The 27,166-nt window shown below is 43.6% G+C and overlaps 1 protein-coding gene across 1 annotated transcript; it reads right to left on the bottom strand.

Annotated features, from left to right (window-relative positions):
* Positions 1 to 1,052: 1,052 nt before the first annotated feature.
* Positions 1,053 to 26,856, bottom strand: LOC132400348 (myelin and lymphocyte protein-like). The gene is made up of 4 exons (XM_059981299.1): positions 26,640 to 26,856; positions 15,140 to 15,307; positions 4,257 to 4,379; positions 1,053 to 2,317 (listed from the first exon to the last, which is right to left on the bottom strand). The coding sequence occupies exons 1-4, from the start codon at positions 26,745 to 26,747 to the stop codon at positions 2,243 to 2,245; spliced, it is 474 nt and encodes a 157-aa protein (XP_059837282.1). The 5' UTR covers positions 26,748 to 26,856; the 3' UTR covers positions 1,053 to 2,242.
* Positions 26,857 to 27,166: the final 310 nt, after the last annotated feature.

A 27,166-nucleotide genomic window follows, 5' to 3' on the forward strand; every position in this document is an offset into this window, starting at 1 on the left:
TTAAGTAACTATTCACAGCCGTCTCACAGCTCATTTTGTACACAGCTCACACTGAGCTGTCCTCACAACTCCAAACACCTTGCAAGAATTAGAATTGATTTTTGATGGACTGGACACACAGATGACACACACAGGTCATCCCTGAAATACCAAGGGCTAACCTCATTTTCAATGAGCCTTCCTCAGCTTCAGAAGACTATGGGCCACCTCTTGCGCCACCAAGGAGTATCTCCGTTTGTCTTCTGTTTTGAACTAAAGCCATGTTTTATATATTTTTATGTAATTTATATTCTTTGTTGTCTGAGCCCACTTGCCTGTGATGCTGCTGGGACCAAGTTTTTCATTGTACCTGTACCATCCTCATGCATGTGACAATAAACTCGACTTGACAACTTCCTCACCTCCGGTTCATTCCAGCCGACACCTAACGACGTAGGCCTTGCCTCAGTAGTTATTGGTGACTGCTACACTCAGGAGGAATTGGCATTCTCTCCTCCACCAGACCAGATTTCACCGTCTTTATTTTTAACCCCCAGGTTAAAGTGAATACAGGAATTCCAGAAAGGTTCCCCTATAAAACACATTTGCCCTTAGGGAGAGCTCCTGGCTGTGTCCCTGAAGGCTCTCTGTCAGAAAGACAGTCAGAAAACCTGAACTAGAAGGGATTCTCCACCCCACCCTGCACTCTTTTCCCCCTTTTTCAGTGAAAGGTTTCTGTACTAAATTTCTATCCATCCCCTCATTTTGGAGTAGAGTTCCCGTGTCCCTCCGCCAAATGCAAGATCAAATGACATTCCTCCTGCGGATCATGTGATCGACAGGCATCATGATGTTCTTTCCAATAAAGAGATCTCTCAGGAGACAGTGAACAGGGTATACAGTAGTGGAAGTCTACTACCAATATTGTGCTGTCGTGCCTTAAAGACCAAGAGAGCTGGCAACTATAAAACTTGAAATGAAATCCTAGCAGGGCGTTTTTTTTAAATAGTCTTTGGAAACCCAACAACAATGTTTCAAAGTGAAAAAAAAAGGCACAAGCATGAGTTGCTGGGGCCATGTTTATTTTTTGACTTTTAGTTACCTCAGAACTCTCCACACTGGTCAGAAACAGTCTGAGTAGGATGTGTAGGAATGTATTGTTGGAGGCATTGTGCTGTCTCACAGTCCCGCTGACTTCAGTTCAAACGGAACCTCCTGGGTTCTCTGTGTGGAGTTTTTACGATCTCTGTGTGACCATGTGGATTGGCACCAGATACTCCATTTGTCTTCCATGTCACAGTGATGTGTGGAGTGGAAGGTCAACTGCCCAGAGCAAGATCATCCTAGAGTTCAGGTGAGAGATCAGATCTGGGGGAGCTGATGGGAAGGTGGGGAGAATCAGTGGAGAACTGGGGTCAATGTGTATTTGATGGTTGTCACAGATAGTGACAACCACCAACCATCTGGTCTTAGATTCCCACACCATAGGATACATCCTGGATGTGGAGAGGATGTTTCCTATGGTGGGGGAGTCTAAGACCAGAGACGACCATCTCAGACAAGAGGGACATCCATTTAGAACAGAAATGAGGAGGAATTTCTTCAGACAGAGAGTAGTGAATCTGTGGAATTTGTTGCCACAGGCGGCTGCAGAGGTCACGTCATTGGGTATGTTTAAGGCAGAGGTTGATAGGTTCTTTTAGTCAAGGCGTGGTGGGATATGGGGAGAAGGCAGGTGATTGTGGCTGAGAGGGGAATGGATCAGCCATGATGAAGTGGCGGAGCAGTCTCGATAGGCCATACGGCCTAATTCTGCTCCTATGTCTTATGGTAGACTACAGAACCTATTTCCTTGCTGTTTGTATCTACGGGTAAATAGCATTGACAGGACTACTTGGGCCATCACAGACTTGATGGGGCATCTGGCTTCCTATGTTTCAGAAAGGATTGAAATTGCACAGAAAATTGTGATGCAATTACACTTCATCACCCTCAAGTCAAGTGCTGTAAATTGCGAGATGAGTCAGTTTCTGGCATACTGTCATTGTCTTCCACTGATTCAACATACAGTATTGATGGGAAAATAGGCCAAAGCATTGTATGTTGCTCTAGTTGAGTGGTAGAATCCAACACACAACAAAGTAGGATTAGAGTAAGTGGCTGCTTGCTGGTTGGCAAGGACTTGGAAGACTGAAAGATCTATGTATGTGCTGTGTTATTGTAGGATTCTACATACTTCCAGCTACTGTGGCCATGAAGAGTGTTAAACTGTTTTCCATCTGTTGAATGAGAACACTGCATGAACCACATAGAGCACAGTGGCTGCAAACGCAAATACCTGCAGAGAAAAGAGAAGGGATTTTATTATTCTCACTGTACATTGCCAATTTTAATCACAATGATTTATCACATAGCTTTTTAATGAAGTTGTACCCTATGTGTTTCCTCTGTGAGAACAACTTCCACACTGCTAGCCCCAGTGGAAATTCAACTTCTCGCAGAAAAGCTAAATGTACAATAATTTTGTTTTTCTCACTTCCCGTGAGTTCAGTTCTATACAGCTAAATGTACGGGGTGAGCACATCTTCACCCTGCCAAGCAAAGGCCAATTTCTCCCACGATCATCGTCTCTTGGGTGTAGACAGAATTGCAAAATATTCCAGCGAGGAACCTCTGTTCACCTGCACTGTCAGTTCTTCAGTCGAAGAAAAAACACTCTATGGGAGTTGGATGTGATTACTAAAGACAGTATCCATAACATCTTCCTAATTGCCCTTGAGAAGGTGGTGCTGAGCCACATTCTCACTGTGCTACTGTGTTGGAAACACTCTGAACTTAGATTCAGTGACAATAAAGGAATGGGAATATATTTCCAAGTCACTATGGTGTGTGACTTCAAGGAGAATAGGCAGAAGATGGTGTTCCCTCCACTTCCTATCCTTGTTGTGAGAGTTTGCATTTTCAAGAGCTATTATTCAAGTCATCAAAAACAAGGAGTTTATAAAGCACTGGTGAGCCCATATTTGGAGTATTGTGAGCCGCTTATCTTAGAAAGGATGTGCTGAAACTGGAGAGGGTTCAAAGGAGGTTCACAAAAATAATTCCAGGATTGAATGGCTTGTCATATGAAGAGTGTTTGACGGCTCCGGGATTGTATTTACTGACATTTAGAAGAATGAGGGGTAACCTAATTGAAACCTATTGAAGGGTGAAAGGCCTTCATAGAGTGAATGGAGAGGATGCTTCCTATGGTGGGAGAATCTAAGACCAGAGGACACAACCTCAGAATACAGGGGCATCCTTTTAGAATGGAGATGAGGAGGAATTTCTTTAGCCACGGAGTTGTGAATCTGTAGAACTCTTGCTTCACTAGTAGCTGTGGAGGCCTAGTCTTTATGTATATTTTAGGCAGGGGTCGATAGATTCTTGATTGGTCAAGACATGAAGGATACGGGGAGAAGACAGGAGATTGGGGCTGAGAGGAAAATTGGATCAGCCGTGATGAGATGGTGGAGCAGTCTCATTGCACCAAATGGCCTATTTCAGCTCCTATGTCTTATGTCCTACCTCAGTAAGTTTTTGGAAGAAAGAGATAGAAGCACCTAAGCACTATGTCAGAGAAGATGAATGCTAACACTTGTGGATGGGATCATAATTAAGTTGATAGCTTCGTTTTGAAAGCTTCTTAAATGTCATTGAAACTACACTCATCTTTGCCTCATCTTTGCCTCATCTCTGTCTTTTCCCGGTTTTGATGGAAGTTCATCGAGCCAAAAATATTAGTGATAAAAGAAAGATAATGATAGGACTAATTTAATACTGCCTGGTCTGCTGAATGGCTCCAGCACCTTTATTTTATTTCAGATTTCCAAACTTTCAACTAAATTGAAGGCTAGACCAGGCGGTACAGCACAGACCCCACACGCACACACATAAAAGCGTGCCTGTACAAACACAGACCTCTATTTACATGTTGACCACATGCACACGATGAATATGTGCAGAGATGAGGGACATTTGGAATTATTCTAGATAGCAGCACCTATTCTTTCCCTGGTTTCCCCATTACACTTAAGGCATTTTCATGTGTAACATCTGCACTAAAAACAAGGCCTTTATTTTCCGATAATTAACCGCAGAACAGCACGCCTAAAATGAGCATTCTTCTATCAGTAATATCCCAAACTTTTATGAATATGTATATCAAAGTAAGATTTGAGAAGATTAACAGGAATAGTCAATACTGCAACTTTTTATGTAATGGAGTGTTTTGTTACCGTGGAAGCAATATCAATTTTGTATATGGATCCAGATTTTTCCGTGTTGCGTACAGCAGTATTAGCCTGCAGGACTGCAGCACTGAGATAGAAAACAGATGAAATCCCATGGTAGGCAGCATCCTATGGAAAGAAATAGGGAAAAGTTTGAAACTTTAAAAATCTCAATGCGATCTCAACATAATCTCTCAGTCTGGGAAGGAATTATTTCTACTTATGGATTGCTGCTGAGCAAGAACCTTAATCCATTCTCAACATGAGGTACTTACCTGTTGTTAAATGTTGTGTCAAGCAGAACTATACATAAAATCATACAATATAGGAGCAGCACACACAAAATGCTGGTGGAACGCAGCAGGCCAGGCAACATCTATAGGGAGAAGTACAGTTGATGTTTCAAGCTGAGACCCTTCTTCAGGACTTACTGAAAGAAGAGATAGTAAGAGATTTGAAAGCAGGAGGGGGAGTGGGAAATCCAAAATGATAGGAGAAGACAGGAGAGGGTGGGGTGAAGCTAAGAGCTGGAAAGGTGATTGGCAAAAGGGATACAGAGCTGGAGAAGGCAGAGGATCATGGGACAGAAGGCCTAGGGAAAAAGAAAGGGGGAGGGGAGCACCAGAGGGAGATGGAGAGTAGGCAAGGAGTGATTGTTAAAGGAAGGGGGGGGAGAGGGAGAGGGAGAGGGGAGGGAGGGAGGGGGAGAGGGAGAGGGAGAGGGAGAGAGAGAGAGAGAGAGAGAGAGAAAATAAATAGATACATGAATAAGGGATGGGGTAAGAAGGGGAGGAGGGGCATTAATGGAAGTAAGAGAAGTCAATGTTCATGCCATCAGGTTGGAGGCTACCCAGCCGGTATATAAGGTGTTGTTCCTCCAACCTGAGTGTGGCTTCATCTTGACAGTAGAGGAGGCCATGGGTAGACATACCAGAGTGGGAATGGGACGTGGAATTAAAATGTGTGGCCACAACGCAGACTGGGAGATTGTTTCACCGATGCTCTGCCCGCCAGGGAAAGCAGCATCTCACAGTGGCCACACATTTTAAGAAGAGTGCTCGGTAATGGGTTCAGCACACAGCCCGGGGGAGGGGGGCACCCGTGTTGAGGATGACGGGGAGGGAGGAGCAGTTGTGCATCCTGACTATCCGAGGTCTGTTTGTTAGGAAGCCCAACACCTATTTGCACCATAGTGTACTTAGACCAAGGAGTGCAAGTTTGTTCACCAAAGTCTGTGTGACAACAGTGTTGAATGCTGAACTGAAATCCTGAAACAGCATTCTGACTTAAGTGTCCTTGTTTCCTAGGTGTGTCAGGGCCTCGTGCTTGATAAATAGAAATAAATATGTAAAATTCACAACATTTCCAGATAGCCAATGGCAAAGTGAACAAGTCTGGGAATTAAATATTCCTCTTTTAGAAAAAAATGAATAAAGCAGCAAAAGAATCACAGCCTTGATAAACAATTGGATAGAGGGTGTTTTGTCTCCTGTCTATCCAGGGTTGGCCAGCAGGGGCAGACATTGTTCACTAAGGATTTTTCAGAACTGACTGGACTCTCTTGTTATTGAACATTGACTGCACATGTTCCCAATTAACATGTGTGCATTTAAACCCTGCTCCCCATAACTTACTTTGCTCAGTCTTAAAGTGTGATCTTGTAAGTAGTAAGAGCCAATGGCATTGCTTGAGGTTTTTTGGTCTGCTCATGGCTTGTCATTTCTGGATGTTATTTGTGCATCGACACCTTGGATTAGTGAGTTTGTGTTTGGATTGCTGCATTTTTGATTTGGACTGGCTTCCTGTTTTTGCCCTTCTTGGTGAAATGAAAGTAAAGCTTGCCTTTGAATCTGCACATCAACTCCTGTCTGCATGCTAGTTTCTGCAACTGGGCTCCCTCCGGTCCTCGTAGTACAGTGGTAAATGTGGGGCTTTCAACATAGACCTGAATTTGATTCCCAATCAGGCCATTTCCCTTACAGAGAGAAAACATCTCACCTGAGAAGTTGAGCATCTTTTCAGCTGGGGTGAAACTACAAAAAAGCAAGGCGCAGTAAGCATTGACAGCTTTTACTCCCAGACCTTCATACGCTGCTGGGAATGCAGGGAGGAGTACAAGTTATGAAATTAGGACCAGATATGATGAGGGTAGTGCACTAACCAGAAAGATTTTAATCCACCATGCTGAATAAGGTTACCCAGCATGGGGAATCCTAATCAGTACTGTGCTGGATGAATTAAAGTTGAATTTTTTTACAGAAGTTGTTTGCCTTCTGGGAAACGTATTTACAAGGTGGATGAGCCCAGCCATTATCAATACTCTTTGGAGATTGTCTGCTAGGTGTCAGTGGTCACATAACCAGGATGTGTGATATGCACCAGCTGCTCATAAGACCATTCTCCACCTGCTCCCATATCTTCACGTGACCCTGATTGGGGGTGGGGGGAGCTAAGTAGGTGCTAAACCTTGCCCAAGGGTGCCCTGCAGGCTAGCAGAGGGAAGGAGATGTCTCTTCACCCTATTGAAGTGTGTAAGAGATGTTTTCTTCATCAGTGTGTGAACCCGAACAGAGAGCAGGCTATTTTAGATCATTGAGAATGGGTGAATTAATAAATTGGTGGTTAAAAGGCACTTAAGAAAGGGTAATTTGTTTTTAAGCTTGATAGTGAGTTAGTTCATTCTGAAACTCACTCACAATGACACCGAAGATCACGAGGTTCACATAGATCCTAAACTGAGCAATCCTGTTAGTCCCACTTCCTCATTTACACCTACAATATGTTCTTTTTCATATGCCCACCATCTCTTGTTTGAATTGTTGCCACTTATTTCAACTAATGATAATTTACAAAAGCCAATTAACCTGTTGTAGTGGGATGGGGGAAGGAAACATACAAGTTCCACACAGGCTCCTGGGTCAGGATCCATCAGCACAGGGCTGTTCTGCTCACTTTACCCCTATGACTGTGTGGTTAAGTACAGCTCCAACATCATATTCAAGTTTGCTGATGATGCCACTGTTGTGGGTCATATCAAATGTGATGAATCAGCATATAGGAAGGAGACTGATTTGGCTGAGTGGTGTCATAGCAATAACCCCTCACTCAATGTCAGCAAGACCAAGGAGCTGAGTGTAGACTTCAGGAGGGGGAAACCAGAGGTCCATGAGCCAGTCCTCTTTGAAAGATCAGATGGTGAGGGTTAGCAACTTTAAATTCCTGGGTGTTATTATTTCAGAGGATCTGTCCTGAACCCAGCATGAAGGTGCAATTGCAAAGAAAACACAGTAGCACCCCTACTTTCTTGGGAGTCTGCAGATCTTCAGCAAGACATCTAAAACTGCGGAAAAACTTTAGATGTGTTGTGGAGAGTATATTGACTGGCTGTATCATGACCTGGTAAAGGAACACCAATGCCTTTTAAATGGAAAATCCTAAAAAAGGTAATGGATTTAGCCCTGTACATCATGGGCAGAGCCCTTCCAACCATTGAGCATATCTACGTGAAATGCTTTTGTAGGAAAGCAGCATCCATTTTCAGAGATCATCACATCACCACCACCCACTCCAAGCTTATTTCTCACTGCTGCCAGTGGGTGGAAGGTACAAGAGCCTCAGGACTCAGAACTCAGGTTCAAGAACAGTTACTACCCCTGAACTATCAGGCCCTTGAACAAAGGGGGATAAATACACTCATTTGCCCATCCATTGAGAAGTTCCTACAACCAATGATCTCACTATAAGAACTCTTCATCTCATTATCTTATTTATTTGTTTACATTTGCACACTTTGTTGTCCTCTGCACTCTGGTTGATCTTTTATTGATCTTGTTATAGTTGCTATTCTGTAAAGTTGCTGAATATGCCCCCAGGAAAATGAATCTCAGTTGTAAATGGTGACATTTATGTACAAAGGACTTTGTACTTGGATAATAAATTTACTTTTAAATCCTGGGATCTAAAATTAAGAGTCTTAAATTACAAGAAACGTAAGGACCTGAGACATGATCTGGACAAGAGACCGATACTGGCATCGGGAGCAACAATCAATCTGCTGGAGGAAGTTAGGGAGGAACGGTGATGTTTCAGGTCGAAACCTGATGCAGGGTTTCAACCTCAAAAGGTGGCAATTCCTTTCTTCCCACAGATGCTGTTACTTCCCCTTGCTGATTATGTGTAACTCCTGGGGCGTCAGATTGGGGATTAAAAGGTGAAAAAATGTTAATTGACAAGCAATTTCTAAAAATGAGGAGTTGGTGCATTATGTCCCTATTCTTCTGCCGTTTCTTTGTCCCCCATTACTACCTATCCAGCATCATTTTCCAGCTGTCTAATATCAACTCTTGACTTTATTTTACTCTTTATATATTGAAAAAACTTTTGGTATCCTCTTTGATTTATTGGCTAATTTGCCTTGATATTTCACCTTTTCTCTCCTTATGGCTTTTTTTAGTTGCCTCCTGGTGGTTTTTAGAAGCTTCTCAATCCTCTAATTTTCCACTGATTTTTGCTCTCTCTTTTATATGCTATGTAATATGTTATACGCACTCTCTTTTGCTTTTATGCTATCTTTGGGACTTCCGGTAAGATGACAATTGCTTAGCTGCTCCGAACTTTTGTTCCATTATTTTCACTAACTTTGCACTAAATGCTGTCTTTGACTTCCCTTGTCTGTCACAGTTGCCTCATCCTCCCTTGAAAATAGTTCTTCATCACTGGGATGTATCTATCCTGTGCTTTCTGAATTGCCCCCAGAAACTCCAGTCATTGATCTTCATCCATCATCCCTGCTAATGTTCCTTTCCAATCGACTTTGGCCATCTCCTCTCTCGTGCCTCTGTAATTCCCTTTACTCCACTGATACATTTGACTTTATCTTCTGCCTCTCAGAATGAAGGGTGAACTCTATCATGTTATGATCACTGCCTCTGAAAGGTTCCATACCTTAAGCTTCCTATTCAAATGTGGTTTATTACACAACACCCAATCCAGAATTGCCTTTCCTCTGGTAGGCTCAACCACAGGCTGCTCTAAAAAGCCATCTCGTAAGCATTCTACGAATTCTCCCTTGGGATCGAGCACCAACCTGATTTTCTCAATCTACCTGCAACGTGAAGTCGCCCATGACTGTCACAACATTGTCCTTACCACATGCTTTTTCTTTTTCCCATTGGAATTTATATCCCACATCCTGGCTACTGTTTGGGAGTCTGTACATAACTCCCATCAGGGTCTTTTACTCCAGTAGTTTCTTAACTCTACCCACAAGGATTTTACACCTCCTGATCCTCAGTCATCTCTTTCAAAAGATTTGATTTCATTTTTTTTTCCAGCAGAGTCATACCACCCCCTCTGTCTACTCATCTGTCCTTTCAATAGATTGTGTATACTTGGATGTTAACTGCCCAACTATAATCTTCTTCCAGCCTTGACTCAGTGAAGCCCACATCATTATCTGCCAATCCCTGTCTGTGTTACAATGATCTACTTTATGCCGTATACAGCGTGCATTCAAATATAACACATTCGGTCCTGTATTCATCACCCTTTATGATTCACTTCAATTCATCCCCCGACTGCAATATTGCTCCATCCTCGACTCTTTCACTCGGGTTCCCATTCCCCTGTCAACTTAGTTTAAACCCTCCCCAATAACTTAGTAAGCCTGTCCTCAAGATATTGGTCACCCCCACCACCGCTCCCCAGTTTCCAGTGTAATCTATACTTTTGTATAGTTCATACCTTCCCCAGAAGATATCCCAGTGATCAAGAAAACTGGAAAAAATTCCCTCTGCACCACTTCCTCAGGCACTCATTCATGTATACTATTATCCTATTCCTACCCTGACTAGTACGTGGCACTGGGACTAATGCAGAGATGACTACCTTGGTGGTCCTTCTCTTCAGCCTTTTCCTTAACTCCCTGTACTCAGAGCACAGGTGCTCTTCCCCTTTCCTACCTATGTCATTGGTGTCAATGTGCACACAACCTCTGGATGCTCACCCTCCCTCTTGAGAACCTTCTTTAACTGCTCTGAGAAATCTTGGACCCTAGCACCTCGGATGCAACACCTCATTCTCTTTCATGGCCACAGAATCTGCTGTCCACCTCCTAACTATTAAGTCTCCTGTCACGATTGCTCTGCCTGAGTTTTCTCTTCCCTGTTAAGCCTCAGAGCTGGCTACAGTGTCATGGCCTGGCTGCTGCTGTTGTGTCCTGAGAGGCCGCCTGTCCCAGCGGTATTCAAAGGGGTATCCATGTTGTTGAGGTGAATGATCACCTGTGCTGACTGCTTACTCCCCCTTACTTCTCCTACTGGTCACCCATCTACCATCTGAAGCCTGCATCCTGGGTGTGGCCGCCTCAGTAGAAGCATCATCTATGAAGTCTTCGGCCTCCTGGATGGTCCTGAGGGTATCCAGCTCCAGCTCCAGTTCCTTGACCTTGTCAGTCAGGAGCTGAAATTGTGTGCACTTCCTGCAGATGTCGTCATCAGGGAGCCCATTGGGTACCCTGAAATCCCACATTTCACAGGAGCAGCACGCTACTGTCTAAACTACCATGCTGGCTGCACTTCCCATACCTCTAACTTCTCAGACTTAAGTTCTAGCCTGTGTCTGTTTTGCCCAAGCCTATTGAGCCAAAGCCTGACCAGTCTAACACTGACCCACTCGCGCAATTGCTGTTCCACTTAAGCCTTGCTTCTTTTTACTGGCCCTTGCTAAGTTATTATTAGCCCAAGGGACCACCTGCTCTGTAAACAAGTTCCACCAGACCCTGCTCACCTTTTAAAACTGGCACTTAAAGACCACAAGGAACTGTCTCTCATTCACTCTGCAATCTCCCGCTTTGCAGCTAAATCCTGACCTCTGTTCAAGGTTGGTAATAGGGACAATCTTGGGAATTACAGATCAGTGAGTATTAAAACAGTGGTGGGCAATCTAGTAGGAATGAATCTTGAGGAGAGGATTTACAGGCATTTGGATGAGCACAGTCTTATTAGGGAGTCTGCATAGCATTGTGAGGAGCAGGTTGTGCCTCACAAGCCTGATGACTTTTTTTGAGAAAGTGTCAAAACAAATTGATGAAGGTAGAACAGCAAATGTGGTGCATATGGATTTTAGTAAGGAACTTGCAAGGTTCCCAATAAAGTGCTCATGCAGTAAGTCATGAACAATTGGATCCATGGGAATTTGGCAACATGGATTTGGAACTGACTCACCCACAGATAGCAGAGGATGGTCACTGATGGCCTGTGTTCTGTCCGGAGGTTCATGACTAGTGGTGTTCTGCAGGGATCTGTTCTTGGACCCCTGCTCTTCTTATATGACTTGGGCAAGAATGTGGAAGGGTGGGTTAGTAAGTATGAGATGACACAAAGGGTGGTTGTGTCTTAGTGTTAAAGGTTGTCATGGGTTAAAACTGGACATGGGGTGCCGAGCTGGGGTGATTAGTGCAAGATAGAGTACAATCCTGGAAAGCGTGAAGTGATAACCATTCGAAGGTCAAACTTGAAGGGAGAGTAGAAGGTTAATGGCAGGATTCTTAGTCATGTGGAGGAACAGAGAGATCTTGGGGTCTAAGTCCATAGGTCTCTTAAAATTGCCATGCAAAATGCTAAGATGGCCCATGGTGTGTTGGCCTTCATTATTCAGGGGATTGAGTTCAGCCTTTTTCACTTATCACCTTCCAGCTTCTCACTTCATTCCCTCTCACCATCCCACTTGGCTTCACCTGTGAACTTCTAGTTTGTACTCCAACCCCTCCTCCCACCTTTTTCTGTCTTGCTTCCATGTCCTTTCCAGTCCTGATAAAGGGTCTCGACCTGGAATGTTGACTGTTTATTCATTTCCATAGATGCTGCCTGACCTGTTGAGTTTCTCCAGCACTGTGTCTGTGTCTCTGGATTTCCAGCATCTGGACAATCTCTTGTATTTATGGCCTTCAGCCTTCTTTACCTGGACAATCATAGAAGAGTCCTTAGGAACTGAAAGGTAGCAAATGTAATTCTTGATAAAGAAGAGAGAGAAGAAATGGGGAACTGTGGAATAGATATAGTAATGTCACTTGCAGAGAAAAGGCTAGAATTTACAGAGAGCTTGGAAGATCATTGGACTGTAAAAAGATGGATTAATGAAAAGGAAATTGTATCTGACTAATCTTAAGTTTTCCAGCAGGATGTATGTCGATGATTTGGACTATAGTATTAAGGGATTTGTGGCTAAATTTGCTGATGATACAAAAATAGGTGGAGGAGCAGGTCGTGTTGAGGAAACAGAAAGCCTGCAGAGAGACTTGGATAGTTTAGGGGAATGGGCAGAGAAATGGCAAATGAAAGACAATGTTGGGAAGTGTATGGTCATGCACTTTGGTGGAAGAAACAAACGGGCAGACTATTATTTAAATAGGGAGAGAATTCAAAATGCAGAGAGGCAAAGGGACTTGGGAGTCCTTGTGCAGGATACCCTAAAGGTTAACCTGCAGGTTGAGTCGGTGGTGAAGAAGGCAAATGCAAAGTTGGCATTTATTAGTTGGTATAGAATTTAAGAGCCGGGATGTGATGTTGAGGCTCTATAAGGCACTCGTGAGATCACACTTGGAGTATTGTGTGCAGTGTTGGGCTCATTATTTTAGAAAGGATATACTGACATTGGAGAGGATTCGGAGAAGATTCACAAGAATGATTCCAAGAATGAGAGGGTTACTGTTTGAGGAACATCTGGCAGCTCTTGGGCTGTATTCCCTGGAGTTCAGGAGAAAGAGTGGGGGGGGGGGGGGGATCTCATAGAAACATTCCAAATGTTAAAAGGCCTGAACAGATTAGATTGGCAAATTTATTTCCCATGGTAGGGAATTCTAGGACAAGAGGGCACGATTTCATGATAGAAGGAACTGAGATGCGGAGAAATTACTTTAGTCAGAGGGTGGTAAATCTGTGGAATTTGTTGCCACAAGCAGCTGTGGAGGCCAAGCCATTGGGTGTATTTAAGGCAGAGATAGTTATGTTCTTGATTAGCCAGGGCATCAAAGAGTATGGGGTGAAGGCATGGTAGTGGGGATGACTGGAAGATTTGGATCAGCCCATGATTGAATGGCGGAGCAGACTCGATGGGCCGAATAGCCCACTTCTGCTCCTATATCATATGGTCTTGTGATGCACGAGGAAGAACTTAAAGAATATGATGCAATTGGAATTTCAGAAGACCTTTGAGGTTATTAAACAGCAGTCTTGCACAGGAATCTGGGCTTAAAATACAGCTTTTGATGAATCATTGGTTAAAAGTTCTAAAATAAATAAATAAATAAATATATATATGGTTGTCTCTTGGGGTCAGAGGAAGACTACATTGTGCAGAGTGGCAGTGTTTTTTATGAGGCCAAGTTGCGAGCCCCATATCAACCCGGCACGGATGCAGAGTGCCCTGGATTGAACTCGGGAACCTCCGTTCTCGAGCCTGGCGCTGATCTCACTGCACCACCAGCCGACTAGTTCTAAAATAGAGAGTGGCTTATTTTCAGGCAAGAAGGTCATAACTAGAATGCTTCAGAGATTGGTGTTGGGACCCTAGACTTTCATAGGCCAAGACAATGATTTGGATAAATGAACCAAATGAAATGTATCCAACATGTACAAAAAGCTGGAGGAATTCAACAGGTCAAGCAGCATCCATGGAAATGAACAGTCCCGAAGGAGGGTCTCAGCTCAAAATGTCGACTGTTTGTTTACTAACATTGATGCTGCTTGGCCTGCTGAGTTCCTCCAGGATTTTGTGTATTTTGCTTTTGATTTCCAGCATCTGCAGAATTTCTTGTGTTTATACTATATTCAAGTATCCTGCACTATAGTAGCTGTAAAAGCTCTTCTGCTTGCACTCCCTCTCCAACTCTCTCTCAGCCTTTCACATGAGGGCAATTCCATTCAATATTGGGAACTGAGTGCTCCAATTACACTGGGCCTTATCAAGACCACAGCTGACATATCATGTACATATCTGGCTTTCCTGTCTCTGGAACGCTATACATGCGTGGAAAATGTGAGACTAGGAAATGAAATACAACTCCCCCCCAGGAATCATTCTCCTTCGCTATTATGTTTGCTGTCCTTTTTAGCTCCTATACCAGCAACATTCCTCTTTGGATGTGGTAATCTTTCAAATTCCTCTGTAAAGAATCCATAAAAAAGCACAAGAAAGTTCAAAGCGAACTGATAATGGACAGACAAGTGCTGGCTGCACCATTCCTGGCCAATTGCATCCTGATCATGCACTTTCCATTTTTGTGGTACATGTCCTGAGGAATTTCAGGACCTCTCCATTCTGCACAAATAGCTCTGATTCCCATCTCTCCCATTGTAGAAGTGTTCTGTTGTTCAGTTCATTAGCTGCTGAAAAGCTCGTTTTGTTGTCATGTATTCACTAACAGGTTGTGGGTTTTCCTAGCAAGAGCTGTCTTCGTTGCTTATCCCTTTTGGTTAAGGTCCTCTCAGAGTACTGCTAGGGAAGCTGCTGCAAGATTAGGAGCTAGCAGCAATGAAGGAACAGCAATGTATTTCCAAGATGGCTTGCTGTGTAACTTAGGAAAGAATTTAAAAGCTTGCGGTTCTCAATCTGGGTTTCAACCTGAAATGTCAACTTTCCTCCTTTCCCCCCCCCCCCCCCGCCCCACACAGATGCTGCTCAACCTGCTGAGTTCTTCTAGCAGATAGTTTGTTGCAGGAAGGTGGTGATGTTCCTTAGAACTGCTTCTTCCTCTTTGGGCATTGTTTCAGATCAGCCCCAGCAGTTTCAAGACCAGTCATCACACCTGCATCTATAATTACAAATAGTCAATGGCTTAAACTTGTTTAAAGCTCCAAGAGGCTTAAAAAGAAACAGTCCCAGGCCCTTACCAAGAAGCACCATGCTGTTGAATTTCTGGGCAACCCGGTGAAGTAGCATACCAGTAGCAGCAGGGTTAGCGTGAACAGGAGGATAGAAACAAAGATCACCCAGCCAAGACTGTCTTTATCGTGAACTTCAGTGGAAGCCACAAGAATCCAGACGAGCCCACCAAAGACCTGTAGGAAGGGAAAGAAGTAACATTGACGTTAACAGTTTCTTGGCTCACCCGGTATTGCAATTTAGTCAACACGTCAAGAGACAAAGTTTGCAAACAACGTGGTCCTCTTAGCAGGCAGGATGACTTCAGCCTATGATAGAAAATAATTGGTTGCCTTCTCCCTGTGCTATACCCAGCTGGTAGACTGAACATCTGCTGAACACTGTCAACAACCTGGCATTCATGGAGAAAAGACCAGATTAGACGTTGATAAAATTTCCCCTGTCCTCTCCCACCATCCCGGATTATAAACCAAGCAAGGTATCCCTCATAATGTCTCAACTATTAATGACTGGGATGAGTTTGTTGTTTAAAGACCTATGTGTATATTTTTATTGATTAGTTTCAGATTAATTTTATTCATTACATGTACATTTATTCACACAGTGAAATGCATTGTTAGCGTTAACAACCAACGCGACCTAAGGATGTGCTGGGGGCAAACTGCAAGAGTCACAACATATATAATATGCACCAATAATATGCCCAGAAAGCCTAGTACAATAACAGAACACAACAAGTCATGAATTAACAGCAACAAAACAAGCCCCATTTCCCTCCTTCCTACCATCCACAAACCCACGCATGTGCAAGGTCCTCCAACCCAGGACAGCCTCCGGTAGATTAATTTGATTAGCTTTGGTACCTGTCATCATGAACACTAAAATTAACATCTCAACTTCTGAGATCAATCACAATCAAAGAATTGATTGTAGACTTGAGAAAGGGTAAGACAAGGGAATGCACACCGGTACTCATTGAGGGATCAGAAGAGGAAAGGGAGAGCTGTTTCAAATTCCTGAGAGTCAACATTTCTGATGATCTATCCTGGGCCCAACATATTGATTCAGTTACAAAAAAGGCATGACAGTTCATTAGGAGTTTGGGACGAATTGGCATGTCAACAAGGACACTTGCAAATTTCTGCAGATCCACTGTGGCTGCATCACCCTCTGGAATGAGGGGCACTGCACAGGATCAAAATAATCTGCAGGAGATAGTGAACTGTGCCAGCTCCATCATGGGCACTAGCCTCCCCAGCATCCAGGACATCTTCAAGGGAGTGATGCTTCAAAAAGGCAGCATCCATCACTAAGGACCCCATTGTCCAGGACATGGCCTCTTCATATATATGACACCTCGAGGGGTCTCGGCTCGAAACATCAACTGTACTTTTGTCCATAGATGCTGCCTGGCCTGCTGAGTTCCTCCAGCATTTGGTGTGTGTTGCTTGGATTTCCAGCATCTGCAGATTTTCTCTTGTTTGTGATATTAAATCTGATCCTGGTTCTGATTCCTCACTGTCATCAGACTTCCAAACCAATCACCTCTTTCACATCCCCTTCCCTTCTGGTGCTACTACATCTTTCGGTTCTTAACTTCTTCCTCTCTGGTTTATCAGTTCACAATGTCTTTTGCCCTACTTCAGATTTTACTGCCGTCTTTGCACTGTTCTATAGTTTTGGATATGTCACTGTATTTATTGAAGAGCAGGGTGATATTTTCCTCCGCTAGCCTGCAGGTCACCCTTGAGCAAGGTGTAACACCTGCTTAATACCCTCCCCACACCCGATCAGGGTCAGATGAAGCCATGGGAGTAGGTGGTGGATGGTCGTATGAGCCGCTGGTGCAGATCACAAGTCCTGGTTATTTGACCACTGGCACTATTCAGACAATCTCTGAAGAGTATTGATAATGGCTGGGGTCACCTGTCCTGTAAAGACACTGCCCAGAAGAAGGCAATGGCAAACCAGTTCTGTACAAATATTTGCCAAGAACAGTCATGGTCAAGGACCGTGATCACCCACGTCATACGACACAGCACATGATGATGATTGTCACCACGTACTCTGTGAGCTTTACATACACAAGGAACTTCACAGCACCTGAGTGTTCTTGGCCATAAACCAGCCTGAATCTAAATCTGTGTGAGTAGCTGCCTCTCTGGAATGGTGAGGACCCGTGAATTTAATGCCTAAAGTTGGGCTTTTAGGTCATTGGTCAGTGACATTTCAGGGTACTTGCACTTATATGGCATGTGACTTCAGGGTGTACCAAAACTTTACAGGCAGTGAAGTGCCCCTGAAGTGTAGTCAGGCCAATTCACAAATAGCATAGACAGAAACCTTAATAGCTTTTAGATAACAGCTGAGTAACACATTTGAACAGCAGTGGTTGAGAGGTAAATACTAGGTAGGCAACAAAGAGGGCGGTTGTGCTCTTCTGTAGTTGTGGGATATTCTTAGTCCACCAGAGAAGTTACCAGGCCTCAGCTTAATTGACAAAGTCAGGTTGTCTAAATCACAGCAGGGTCCACGTTGCCAGTGTCGTGACATGGCACATCTCAGTCAACTTAATATTGGTTTCAGCCCACTGTGGCTTGATTCTAATTCTCACTTTTGAACTCAAGTATCTAAGAAGACTGAAAGATAGGACTTTCAGTATGGTATGGCCTGGGAGGGGCAGATGGGAGTCTGTCGATTTGGGAGTTGGGGATAGTAATCATGGTATAAATCATGATACCACCTACTTAGAGGTACAGAAATGGGGGCAACAAACAATATGCTGTAGAAACTCAGCAGGCTGAGCAACCTCCCAAACAACATAACAATGGATTCCTGCAGGGTTTCAACACAAACCATAGATGATCAGTTTCTTCCTACAGATACTGCTGGAACCACTGATATTCTTCAGCAGACCGTTGCACCAGATTCCAGCATCTGTAGTCTCTTGTGCCTAGAGGGACTTGCACAAGTTGAACAGGTTATGCCTCAACACCATTGGGACCAATATCGCAGAAGGATTTACTGGTCTGTTGGTGGGGGAAAAATTATAAGGAAGCTTATTATCTAAATAGAATTGGAAGAAAAACAAGAGAGCCAGGAGATGTGAGTATGAGGAAATCTGCAGATGCTGGAAATTCAAGCAACGCACACAAAATGCTGGAGAAATGCAGCAGGCCAAGCAGCATCTATAGGAAGAAGTACAGTCGATGTTTTGGGCTGAGACCCTTTGTCAGGACTAACTGAAAGAAGAGATAGTAAGAGATTTGAAAGGGGAAGATCTGAAATGATAGAAGAAGACAGGAGGGGGAGGGATGAAGCCAAGAGCTGGAAAGTTGATTTGCAAAAGGGATACGGAGCTGGAGAAGGGAAAGGATCATGGGATGGGAGGCCAGGGTGAAAGAAAGGGGGAGGGGAGCAACAAAGGAAGATGGAGAGCAAGCAAGGAGTGATTGTGAGAGGGGCAGAGAGAGAGAAAAAGGGAAAAAATAATAAATAAATAAGGGATGGGTTAAGAAGGGGAGGAGGGGCATTAACAGAAGTTAGAGAAATCAATGTTCATGCCATCAGGTTGGAGGCTACCCAGACGGTATATATGCTGTTGTTCCTCCAACTTGAGTGTGGCTTCATCTTGACAGTAGAGGCCATGGATAGACATATCAGAAGATGTGAGGCTTCGTTTGTTCTTTACTTTGGGTGGGGTGCGCGCATACCACGTGGTCGTGTCACAATGTATGCAGTACACCTACTTTTACATATCACCTGTAATGAATTACTTAAACAAACCAAAATGCTTAAACAATATATTTGCCATATTATTTAAGTACTACTGAAATATTTAAAAAAACTTCATTCTCCCTGCTTAGCTATAAATTCCAACTCAACATACAATGCATCGCAATTATATACACAGTATATTATATCATACAACTACAGGAAATACAGGTGTCCACAGCATAGCAAATTTTAAATTGTCCCATTTAGACCTTAAGATAACCTCCACAGAGATTAAATCTTACTCTTGTGAGATAACATCTTTCCTGACAAGGGGAGTCACTCTGCTTGGCAGGTGAGACTTGTGGCTGTGAAACAATCTCAGGTTCTGGGGCTTCCTCCTCGCTGGTTGTAGGAGTTGACTCTGGGACTGCAGGAAGTAGTTCTGATGGCTCTGGACACCTTTCTTCTCCGACAATTGACTCTGCTCTCAACAAATGATCGATGTGTCATCTCAAGATGATCTCAGATGCAATCTCTACTGTTTAGAGAGTGTTTCAGTTCTGTCCTTAATCTTTCCAAGTACCCACTTTTGATCAACTCTATAGTCCCTCATCAGGACTGCTTGTCCAGGAGTGAAACATCGAACCACCTTGATTGGGGAGCCTTCAATTTGTCCCAGCTGTTTGTCCTGCTCCATCCTCCTGAGATTGGGTTTGAGGAGAACGCAAGGAACACCTAGGAACAGCATGGGTGGTGAATCGTTGGTTGCGGAGTGTGCTGCATTATGATATGCAAGGAGGAAATTGGTGAACTTCTGACTCAGTGTTAGTGTAGTGTGTACTGCTGACATTGCATGCAGTGCTTTCTTTAGCCTATGGACAAGCCTTTCTGCCAAGTCAGTTGTAGCTGGGTGGTATGGTGCAGATGTAATATGTCTTATTTCATTCATTTTCAGGAATGACTGAAATTGTTGAACCACAAACTGTGGTCACAGTCCTGAAAAAGTCACAGACTAAGTGTTCTGGAACACCAGTCCTGAAAAAGTGGCTTCTGAATACATCAACAGCGTGCAAGACTGCAGACTCTTGACATACAAAGTAACCAAGGGAGGGGGAGGAGGGGTGAGGTTCGTAAAGCATGATTTGCGGAAGGTTGATCTGCTGTTACAACTTGCAATTGGGAGTGTTAACTTTACTTATTGCCAGAGGTACTGAATACAGAAGTAGAGAGGTTATATTTCAGTTATATAGGTCACTGGTGAGACTGCATCTGAAGCACTGAGTATCAGGTTTAAGGAAATATATTAATTCATTGGGAGAAGAACTGCCAGACTAATGGTGGGCAAGTTGCCATATAAGGAGAGGTTGGACAAGTCAAGCCACTGCAATCTGGAAGAGTGAGTGGCGGCTTGCTACAAACTTATAAGATCTTGAGTGCTCGTTATGGAGGAACCTAAAACTGGGAGTCGCTGCTTAAAAACAAAGGGTTTACCTCATTAAGTCAAAATGTTATAAAACTTTTTCTCCTTTTGAGTCTTTCTTCCTCAAAGGCTGGTAGTCAAGTGTCAAGAAAATGTTGATGGGGTGGTCCAACCATAAACAAGAGGAAATCTACAGATGCTGTAAATCCAAGCAACACACTCAAAGTGCTGGAGGAACTCAACAGGCCAGGCAGCATTGGGCCAAGACCTTTCGGCAGGACTTGGGGAAAGAAGCTGTGGAGTGGATTTAACAGGTGGGGGGGGGGAGGGGAGAGAGAAACACAAGGTGATAGGAATAAAGTAAAGAGCTGGGTAGTTGATTGGTGAAAGAGATACAAGACTGGAGAAGGGGAAGTCTAAAAGAAGGCCATGGAGAAAAGAAAAGGGGAGGAGCACAAAAGGGAGATGATGGGCAGGCAAGGAGATAAGGTGAGAGGAAAAAGGGGATGGGGAATGGTTAAGGAGAGCAGGGGCATTATTGAAAGTTTGAGAGATCTATGTTCATGCCATCAGGTTGGAGGCTACCTAGATGGAAGATCAGGTGTTGTTCCTCCAACCTGAGCGTGGCCTCATGGTAACAGAGGAGGCCATGGATTGACATATCGGAATGGGAAGTGGAATTAAAATGGGTGGCCGCTGGGAGATCCCGCTTCTTCTGGAAGATGCTCAGTGAAGTGTTCTCCCAATCTACGTCAGGTCTCACCAATATACGGGAGGCCACACTGGGAGCACTGGACACAGTATATGACCCCAACAGACTCACAGGTGAAGTGACGTCTCACCTGGAAGGACTGTTTGGGGCCCTGAATGATGAGTGAGGGAGGAGGTGTAGGGGCAGAAGTAGCACTTGTTCCACTTGCAAGGAGAAGTACCAGGAGGGAAATCAGTGGGGATGGTCCACCATGATCTACTAGAATGACAGGCCAGGTTTCAGGGGACAAATAACCTCTTTGTGCTATTTCTTAGGCCCATGGTTTCATCACTACCAATCTATGTGATCTCCAGTCATGTAGGCATTCCAAATCATTGTTTTCTTCAAACTCTGGTAGAAACCTTGGCCTCAGTTGCCCAGGCCCTGAGGTTTGAAGTTCTGCTGTCTCTCTACCTCATTCCTTTTAGACACTTCCTTAAAACCTACCATTCTGACCAGGCACTCATAATCATATGTCCTAACATCTCTAAATTTGGTTTGGTTACACATGAAGTGCTTGCAATGCTGCAGAGATAATTTAAATGGAATTACCGAAGAATTTGACAAAATCCCACACAGTAGACTGGTTCAGAAGGCTAGGGAACTTGGATCTCAAGTGTGTTGGGAAACTGGATCTAAAATTGGTTTAGTGATAGGAGTAGGAGGGCTGTGGTTGAGGGGTGATTTTTCTGACTGTAAGTCAGAAGTCTAACCAATCGCATACCACAGTATTCAGTGCTGGGACTTTTGTTTGTCATATGTATAAATGACTTGGATGAAAATGCAAAAGGTATGATTAGTAGGTTTGCTGATAAACAAAAATTGGTAGAATGGTGATGAAGGTTGTGAAATGATACAGTGGAGCATAAAGCAATTGTGAAAGATAGAGTTTACGTGTGAGATAATTTCATTTTCAGCTGCCAGGCACTAACAGGATATGCGTAGTCAATGGTAGGGACCTCAGGAGTGCTAATGCACCTTGGGGTGCTAGTTCATAGCAACCTGAAAATGGCAACACAGATGGATAGGGTAGTGAAGCAGATATTCAACATACTTGTCTCCATGTTGAAAATAAGATTGGATTATTTATTTACTTAGCGAATCAGAGAAGAGCAGGCCCCTTCCCGCCACTTGAGCTGTACCACCTCAGCAGCCCCACAATCCCAATTAACCCTAACCTCAATCACAGGACATCTTACAATGACCGATTACACTATCTGGTACATCTTCGGACTCTGGGAGGAAACCGGAGCACCCCGGGGTAAACCCAAGCATTCCTCGGGGAGGACATGCAGAGACTCCTTACAGAGTGGTGCTGGAATTGAACTCTGGAACGCCCGTAGTTGTAATAAAGTCACACTTATCGCTGTGCTTCGTGGTGCTCATGCCATGTGGCAAGATGTCATGCTGTAGCTGTTGGCAAGGCCACTTATGGTATATTGTGTACAGTTCTGGCCAACACACCACTGGAAAGATGTGATACATTAGACAGATAGTAGAAGCAAGTCTCCTGGATGTTATAGGGATGGATTGGGTGAGCTGGTTTTCTTCTTGCTGGAATGTTGGAGGTTGAGAAGTGATTTTATTGAGCTTTATCAAAATAATGAGGGGTAAAGATATTGTAGATAGCCTATTTTTTTTGCAGGTTAGGGGAGCCTAAAACTAGAGGGCATAGGTTTAAGATGAGAGGATGAGGTATTTAAAGAGGACTTGAGGGGCAAGTTTTTCACCAAGTTGTGGGGTCCATGGAGCAAGGTGGCAGATATAATTACAGCACCTGAGGGGCATTTGAACAGGAAAGGAATAGAGCAGTACAGGCAAATGGAATGAAATAAATGTAAGATCGTGGCTGCATCACACTGCAATTTCTCTCAAGACTTGAGGTGTTTGAAGCCACTCCATAATGTATCTTAAAGGAGATTTGTTGCATGATGAAGGGTAATGGTTGGCTCACCAAGCTCATTATGATACTTTTAGCAATCCACACTTAGCAAAAATTCAAAATTATTCATGAACGGTTTAAAAGCAGTCTCCAAGTCTGCCGCATCTCTCAATCTTTATATATATTATACACAATATATAGATTACCATCAGTGTATATACTCAGTGGCCACTTCATTAGGTGCAGGAGTGGAACTTAGTGTGATCTTCTGCTGCTGTCGCCCATCCATTTCAAGGTTTGATGTGTCGTGCATTCAGAGATGCTCTTCCGCGCACTGTTGTAACGTGTGGTTATTTGAGTTACTGTCATCATCCTGTCTGTTTGAGTCAGTGTAGCCACTCCCCTCTGACTTCTCTCATTGACAAGGTATTTTTGCCCACAGAACTGCCACTCACCGGATGTGTTTCTTGCTTTTAGACTACTCTCTGAAAATCGCAGAAGATCATCGATTTCTGAGATGTTCAACCCGCCCCGCCTGGCACCAACAATCATTCCATAGTCGCTTAGATCATATTTCTTCCTCATTTTGCTGTTTGGTTTGAATGGTTACAGGCCTCCTGACCATGCCGGCATGCTTTTATGCATAGAATTGCTGCCACATGATTGGCTGAATAAATATTTGCATTAACAAGCAGGCGTACCTAATAAAGTCGCCATTGAGTGTATCTTTCTCTTCTACTTCGATCCAGTTCCTCAGGGTTGAGGTTGACTTCCTCCCACCCTCCTTCCATTGGTTCTGAGATGGTGAATGAGCCAATGAAACCTTGCAAACTTATCCACAGGTGAGACAGGAAGTAGCTAATGGGACAGGTGGGTAGATGTGAAGTGGTGTGTCCTTTCTGACGCATACGCGGAATTTTGTTTTTCCAGTGCCTGGCCTCAAGTTCCTCAATTCCATCCTGAGTATTTCTGCTCCATTTTGAGTGGTTATGGGTCAGAGGTTCCCAGGAATCAGTGGGGAATTTGTACATTTTCAACCAGACCTTGAGCACATTCCTGAATCATCTCCTCTGTCCATATTCTGCTCTTCTTTTTTTCCATGTCCGCGGATCCTAAAAATCAGTGGTGAAGTGCTTCAGTTGCAGGTCTAAATCTTCGTTCATCACACTTGGAAAGATATTCCGATTATGATGCGCACAACTACTACATCTACTGAGTGACAGAAGCACAAATTGCTGGAGGAACTCAGCAGGGCAAACAGCATCTAGGGAGGGAAATGAAAAGCCAACATTTCGGGGTTGAGACCCTTAGGACTGGAAAGGGAGGGGGCAGAAATCAGAATAAAAAGCAAGGTGGAGAGGGAAGAGCACAAGCTGGCAGGAAATGGATGAGTCCAGGGGAAGGTAGGTAGTGATTAAGTTATTTAACCAAGATTACAGTATAATTATCAAGTTCATTGTGTTACAGCCAGGCACACTTGAAGGTGTGCTTGTCTTGATCAATCAGGGAATATACTGTATTTAACTCTTTACAAGAGTTAGGGCTTCATGTTACAAGTATACATGTTGGTGAGAACACACCTGGAGTATCGAGTACTGCTATAGGAAGGGTGTCATTAAGCTGGAAGCAGAGCAGAAAAGATCCACAAGGAATTCAGCAGGACAGGACTTGAGCTAAAAGGAGAGGCCAGATAAGGTGGGCTGTTTGATGCGGCAGAGCAGGAGAGGCTGAGGGGTAACCTTATAGAGATATGTAAAGTCATGAGGACCGTAGATAAGGTAATTGATCAAAGTATTCTTTGCAGGGCAGGGACATTTCAAATGAAGGGGCATAGATTTAAGGTGAGAGAGCAGCAATTTAAAGGGGACCTGAGGTGGTAAATGTTTCCACAGAGAGGGTGGTAGGTAGAGGAATGTGCTGCCCGAGGAAGTGGCACAATCTTTAAAAGTCAGTTGGACAGGTACACGGGAGGAAATGTTTAGGACAGGGGTTCCCAACCCTTGTCATGCCATGAACCAGTATCATTAAGCAATGGACCTGTGGACCCCAGGTTGGGGACTCCCGGTGTTTTGGGAATATCAGACAAACAGACAAATTTGGACTTGGTCAGGTAGCAAATTGTTTGGCATGGGTGAGTTGTACCGAAGGGTCTGTAACCAGGCAACAAAAATTTACAACTCGATGGCTGAGACTCCTAAAATTCATTGATGAAGAGATGGGTGACAGGTCTACATCTCATCAAGCATATTCGGGAAGATTTTCCAGGGGACCTCAGATATTGCACGTACAGTTAATTGATTAAATTTCAATGAGATTATAGTATCATTATTGTGTTCCAATTAATGATATACCTTTAGATCTGTGACATTTCATAAAACAGATTATGAACCTTATGCTACTCTGTGCAATAGCTGCCATAAAAGCTTATTGCAAAAGATTAAATAGTTCTTTCCACCGAAGTGAAGAAAACAATGATGCAAACAATGTTTGATCAATGGCTCAGTTATTTATGGAATTTTAATGAGAACAAATGACTGCCATTGTTCCACTGCAAAGTCATTGCCAACACTTGTCGAAGCATTTCACTGGCTGGCAAAAAGCTCTGTGATACCCTGGCATCATGAAATTCACTATATAAAGGTAGTAACACGTAATAAATACTGGAGGAACTCAGCAGTTTAGGCAGCATCTATGGAGGAAAATGAACATTCAACGTTTCAGGCCAAGACCTTTTTACCAAGACCTGTTCCACTCATTCTATTGTGTCTGAAGCTCACCTACCCTGCCCATTTTAGCAAAGGGTAACTCATAGAAAATATTCAAAAATTGAAATTAATTAATCAACAGAGTTGAGATGCATAGAAATATATAAACATGGGAACAGAAGCAAGCCATTCAGCCCATCTGATCTATTCACTATTCCACATATCAGCATGATTGATTATCCATTTCAGAATCATTTTCCTGCTTTCTCCCCATAGCTGTTGACATCTTCAATATTTAGGTACAGTGCTGTGTAGAGTGTTAGACACGGTTATATAGCTAGGGTGCCTAAGACTTTTGCCACAGTACTGTATGAATTTTATGGCTTTGCACTATACTGCTGCTGCTGCAAAAAAAACAAATTTCATGGCATATGAGTGATAAACCTGATTCTACAAGGGTTTCTATTGTGGACTGAGAGCAGGAAGGGAGCAGGCAGAAGGGAATCGTAGTTGGGGAAGGAGGAAGGGGGGGAGCAAAGAGTGGTAAACACTAAAGAAACATCCTGCAAAGATCAATAAACCAATTGTTTGGAATCAAATGACCTTGCCTGCTCTCTCAGGACTGCGAGCACCTGCACCCGTGCCACCCCCTGCCCCTGGCACTCCTCTGCCACCTGTCCCACACCCTCCTCCGGCACTCCACCCTCCTTTGCTCCTGCCAGATTTACTAACTCACCCTCCGCTCCACATTGACAAATACAGTACTGTGCAAAAGTCTCGGGCACCCTCGCAACATTAAGGTGCCTGAGATTTTTATAGAGTACTGTATATCCACCTATACTGCCACAAATTAACTGCTGATTTACACGGTGGCATAATTTTGAGTCATTTGATTAAAAAATTTTTCAGTAAAAAGCACTAGGAAAGCTATGAAACAATGTAAAATGCATGTATAAACACACGACTTTCCATAACCAAAACAAACCAAGATCTGCAATTCTCATTTTTCACAAATCATCCTTGTCATACTCACAAGTTCAGGTAACATGAGCAGATCGGGGATGCTGGTGAATAATTTTACCCCTGAAGGAATGATTGAATCAGACGGAGCACTGACATTGCTGGTCTCTGGTGATGCCATAGTATTTTAACACACACAATAAAACTTGTTCTAAACCTTTGTGCCTTGCTGTCGCCCGCAACAGCCAGCAACCATGGCACAGCAAAATGAGCACAGACCTGGACCTGCCTCCTCCTATCTTTTCACCTGAAAAACTGGTTTTGGTGATTTATACCAGACACTCCCAAAAATGCCATTGCTTTGTATTCATTCAGTGATTGCTGTCTCAATGGGCAAATACAGCGAAACCTAAAACAGGCGAGTTGAAGTTAAATACTGAGTGCTCAGCTGAAAATTCATTTAAAAAAAAATGCAATCATGCACATGGAAAAATTGAGCAACTGGTCTGCACCCCTGCAGTTTAGTTCCCTTCTCTGCATATGTAGGTTAACTGCAGTGTGAAATCTCAGACTGAATCTTTGTTCACAACCCGTTCCCAC

The sequence above is a fragment of the Hypanus sabinus genome, chromosome 10 (assembly GCF_030144855.1).
Source record: "Hypanus sabinus isolate sHypSab1 chromosome 10, sHypSab1.hap1, whole genome shotgun sequence".
In the NCBI taxonomy this organism is placed as follows: Eukaryota; Metazoa; Chordata; class Chondrichthyes; order Myliobatiformes; family Dasyatidae; genus Hypanus; species Hypanus sabinus.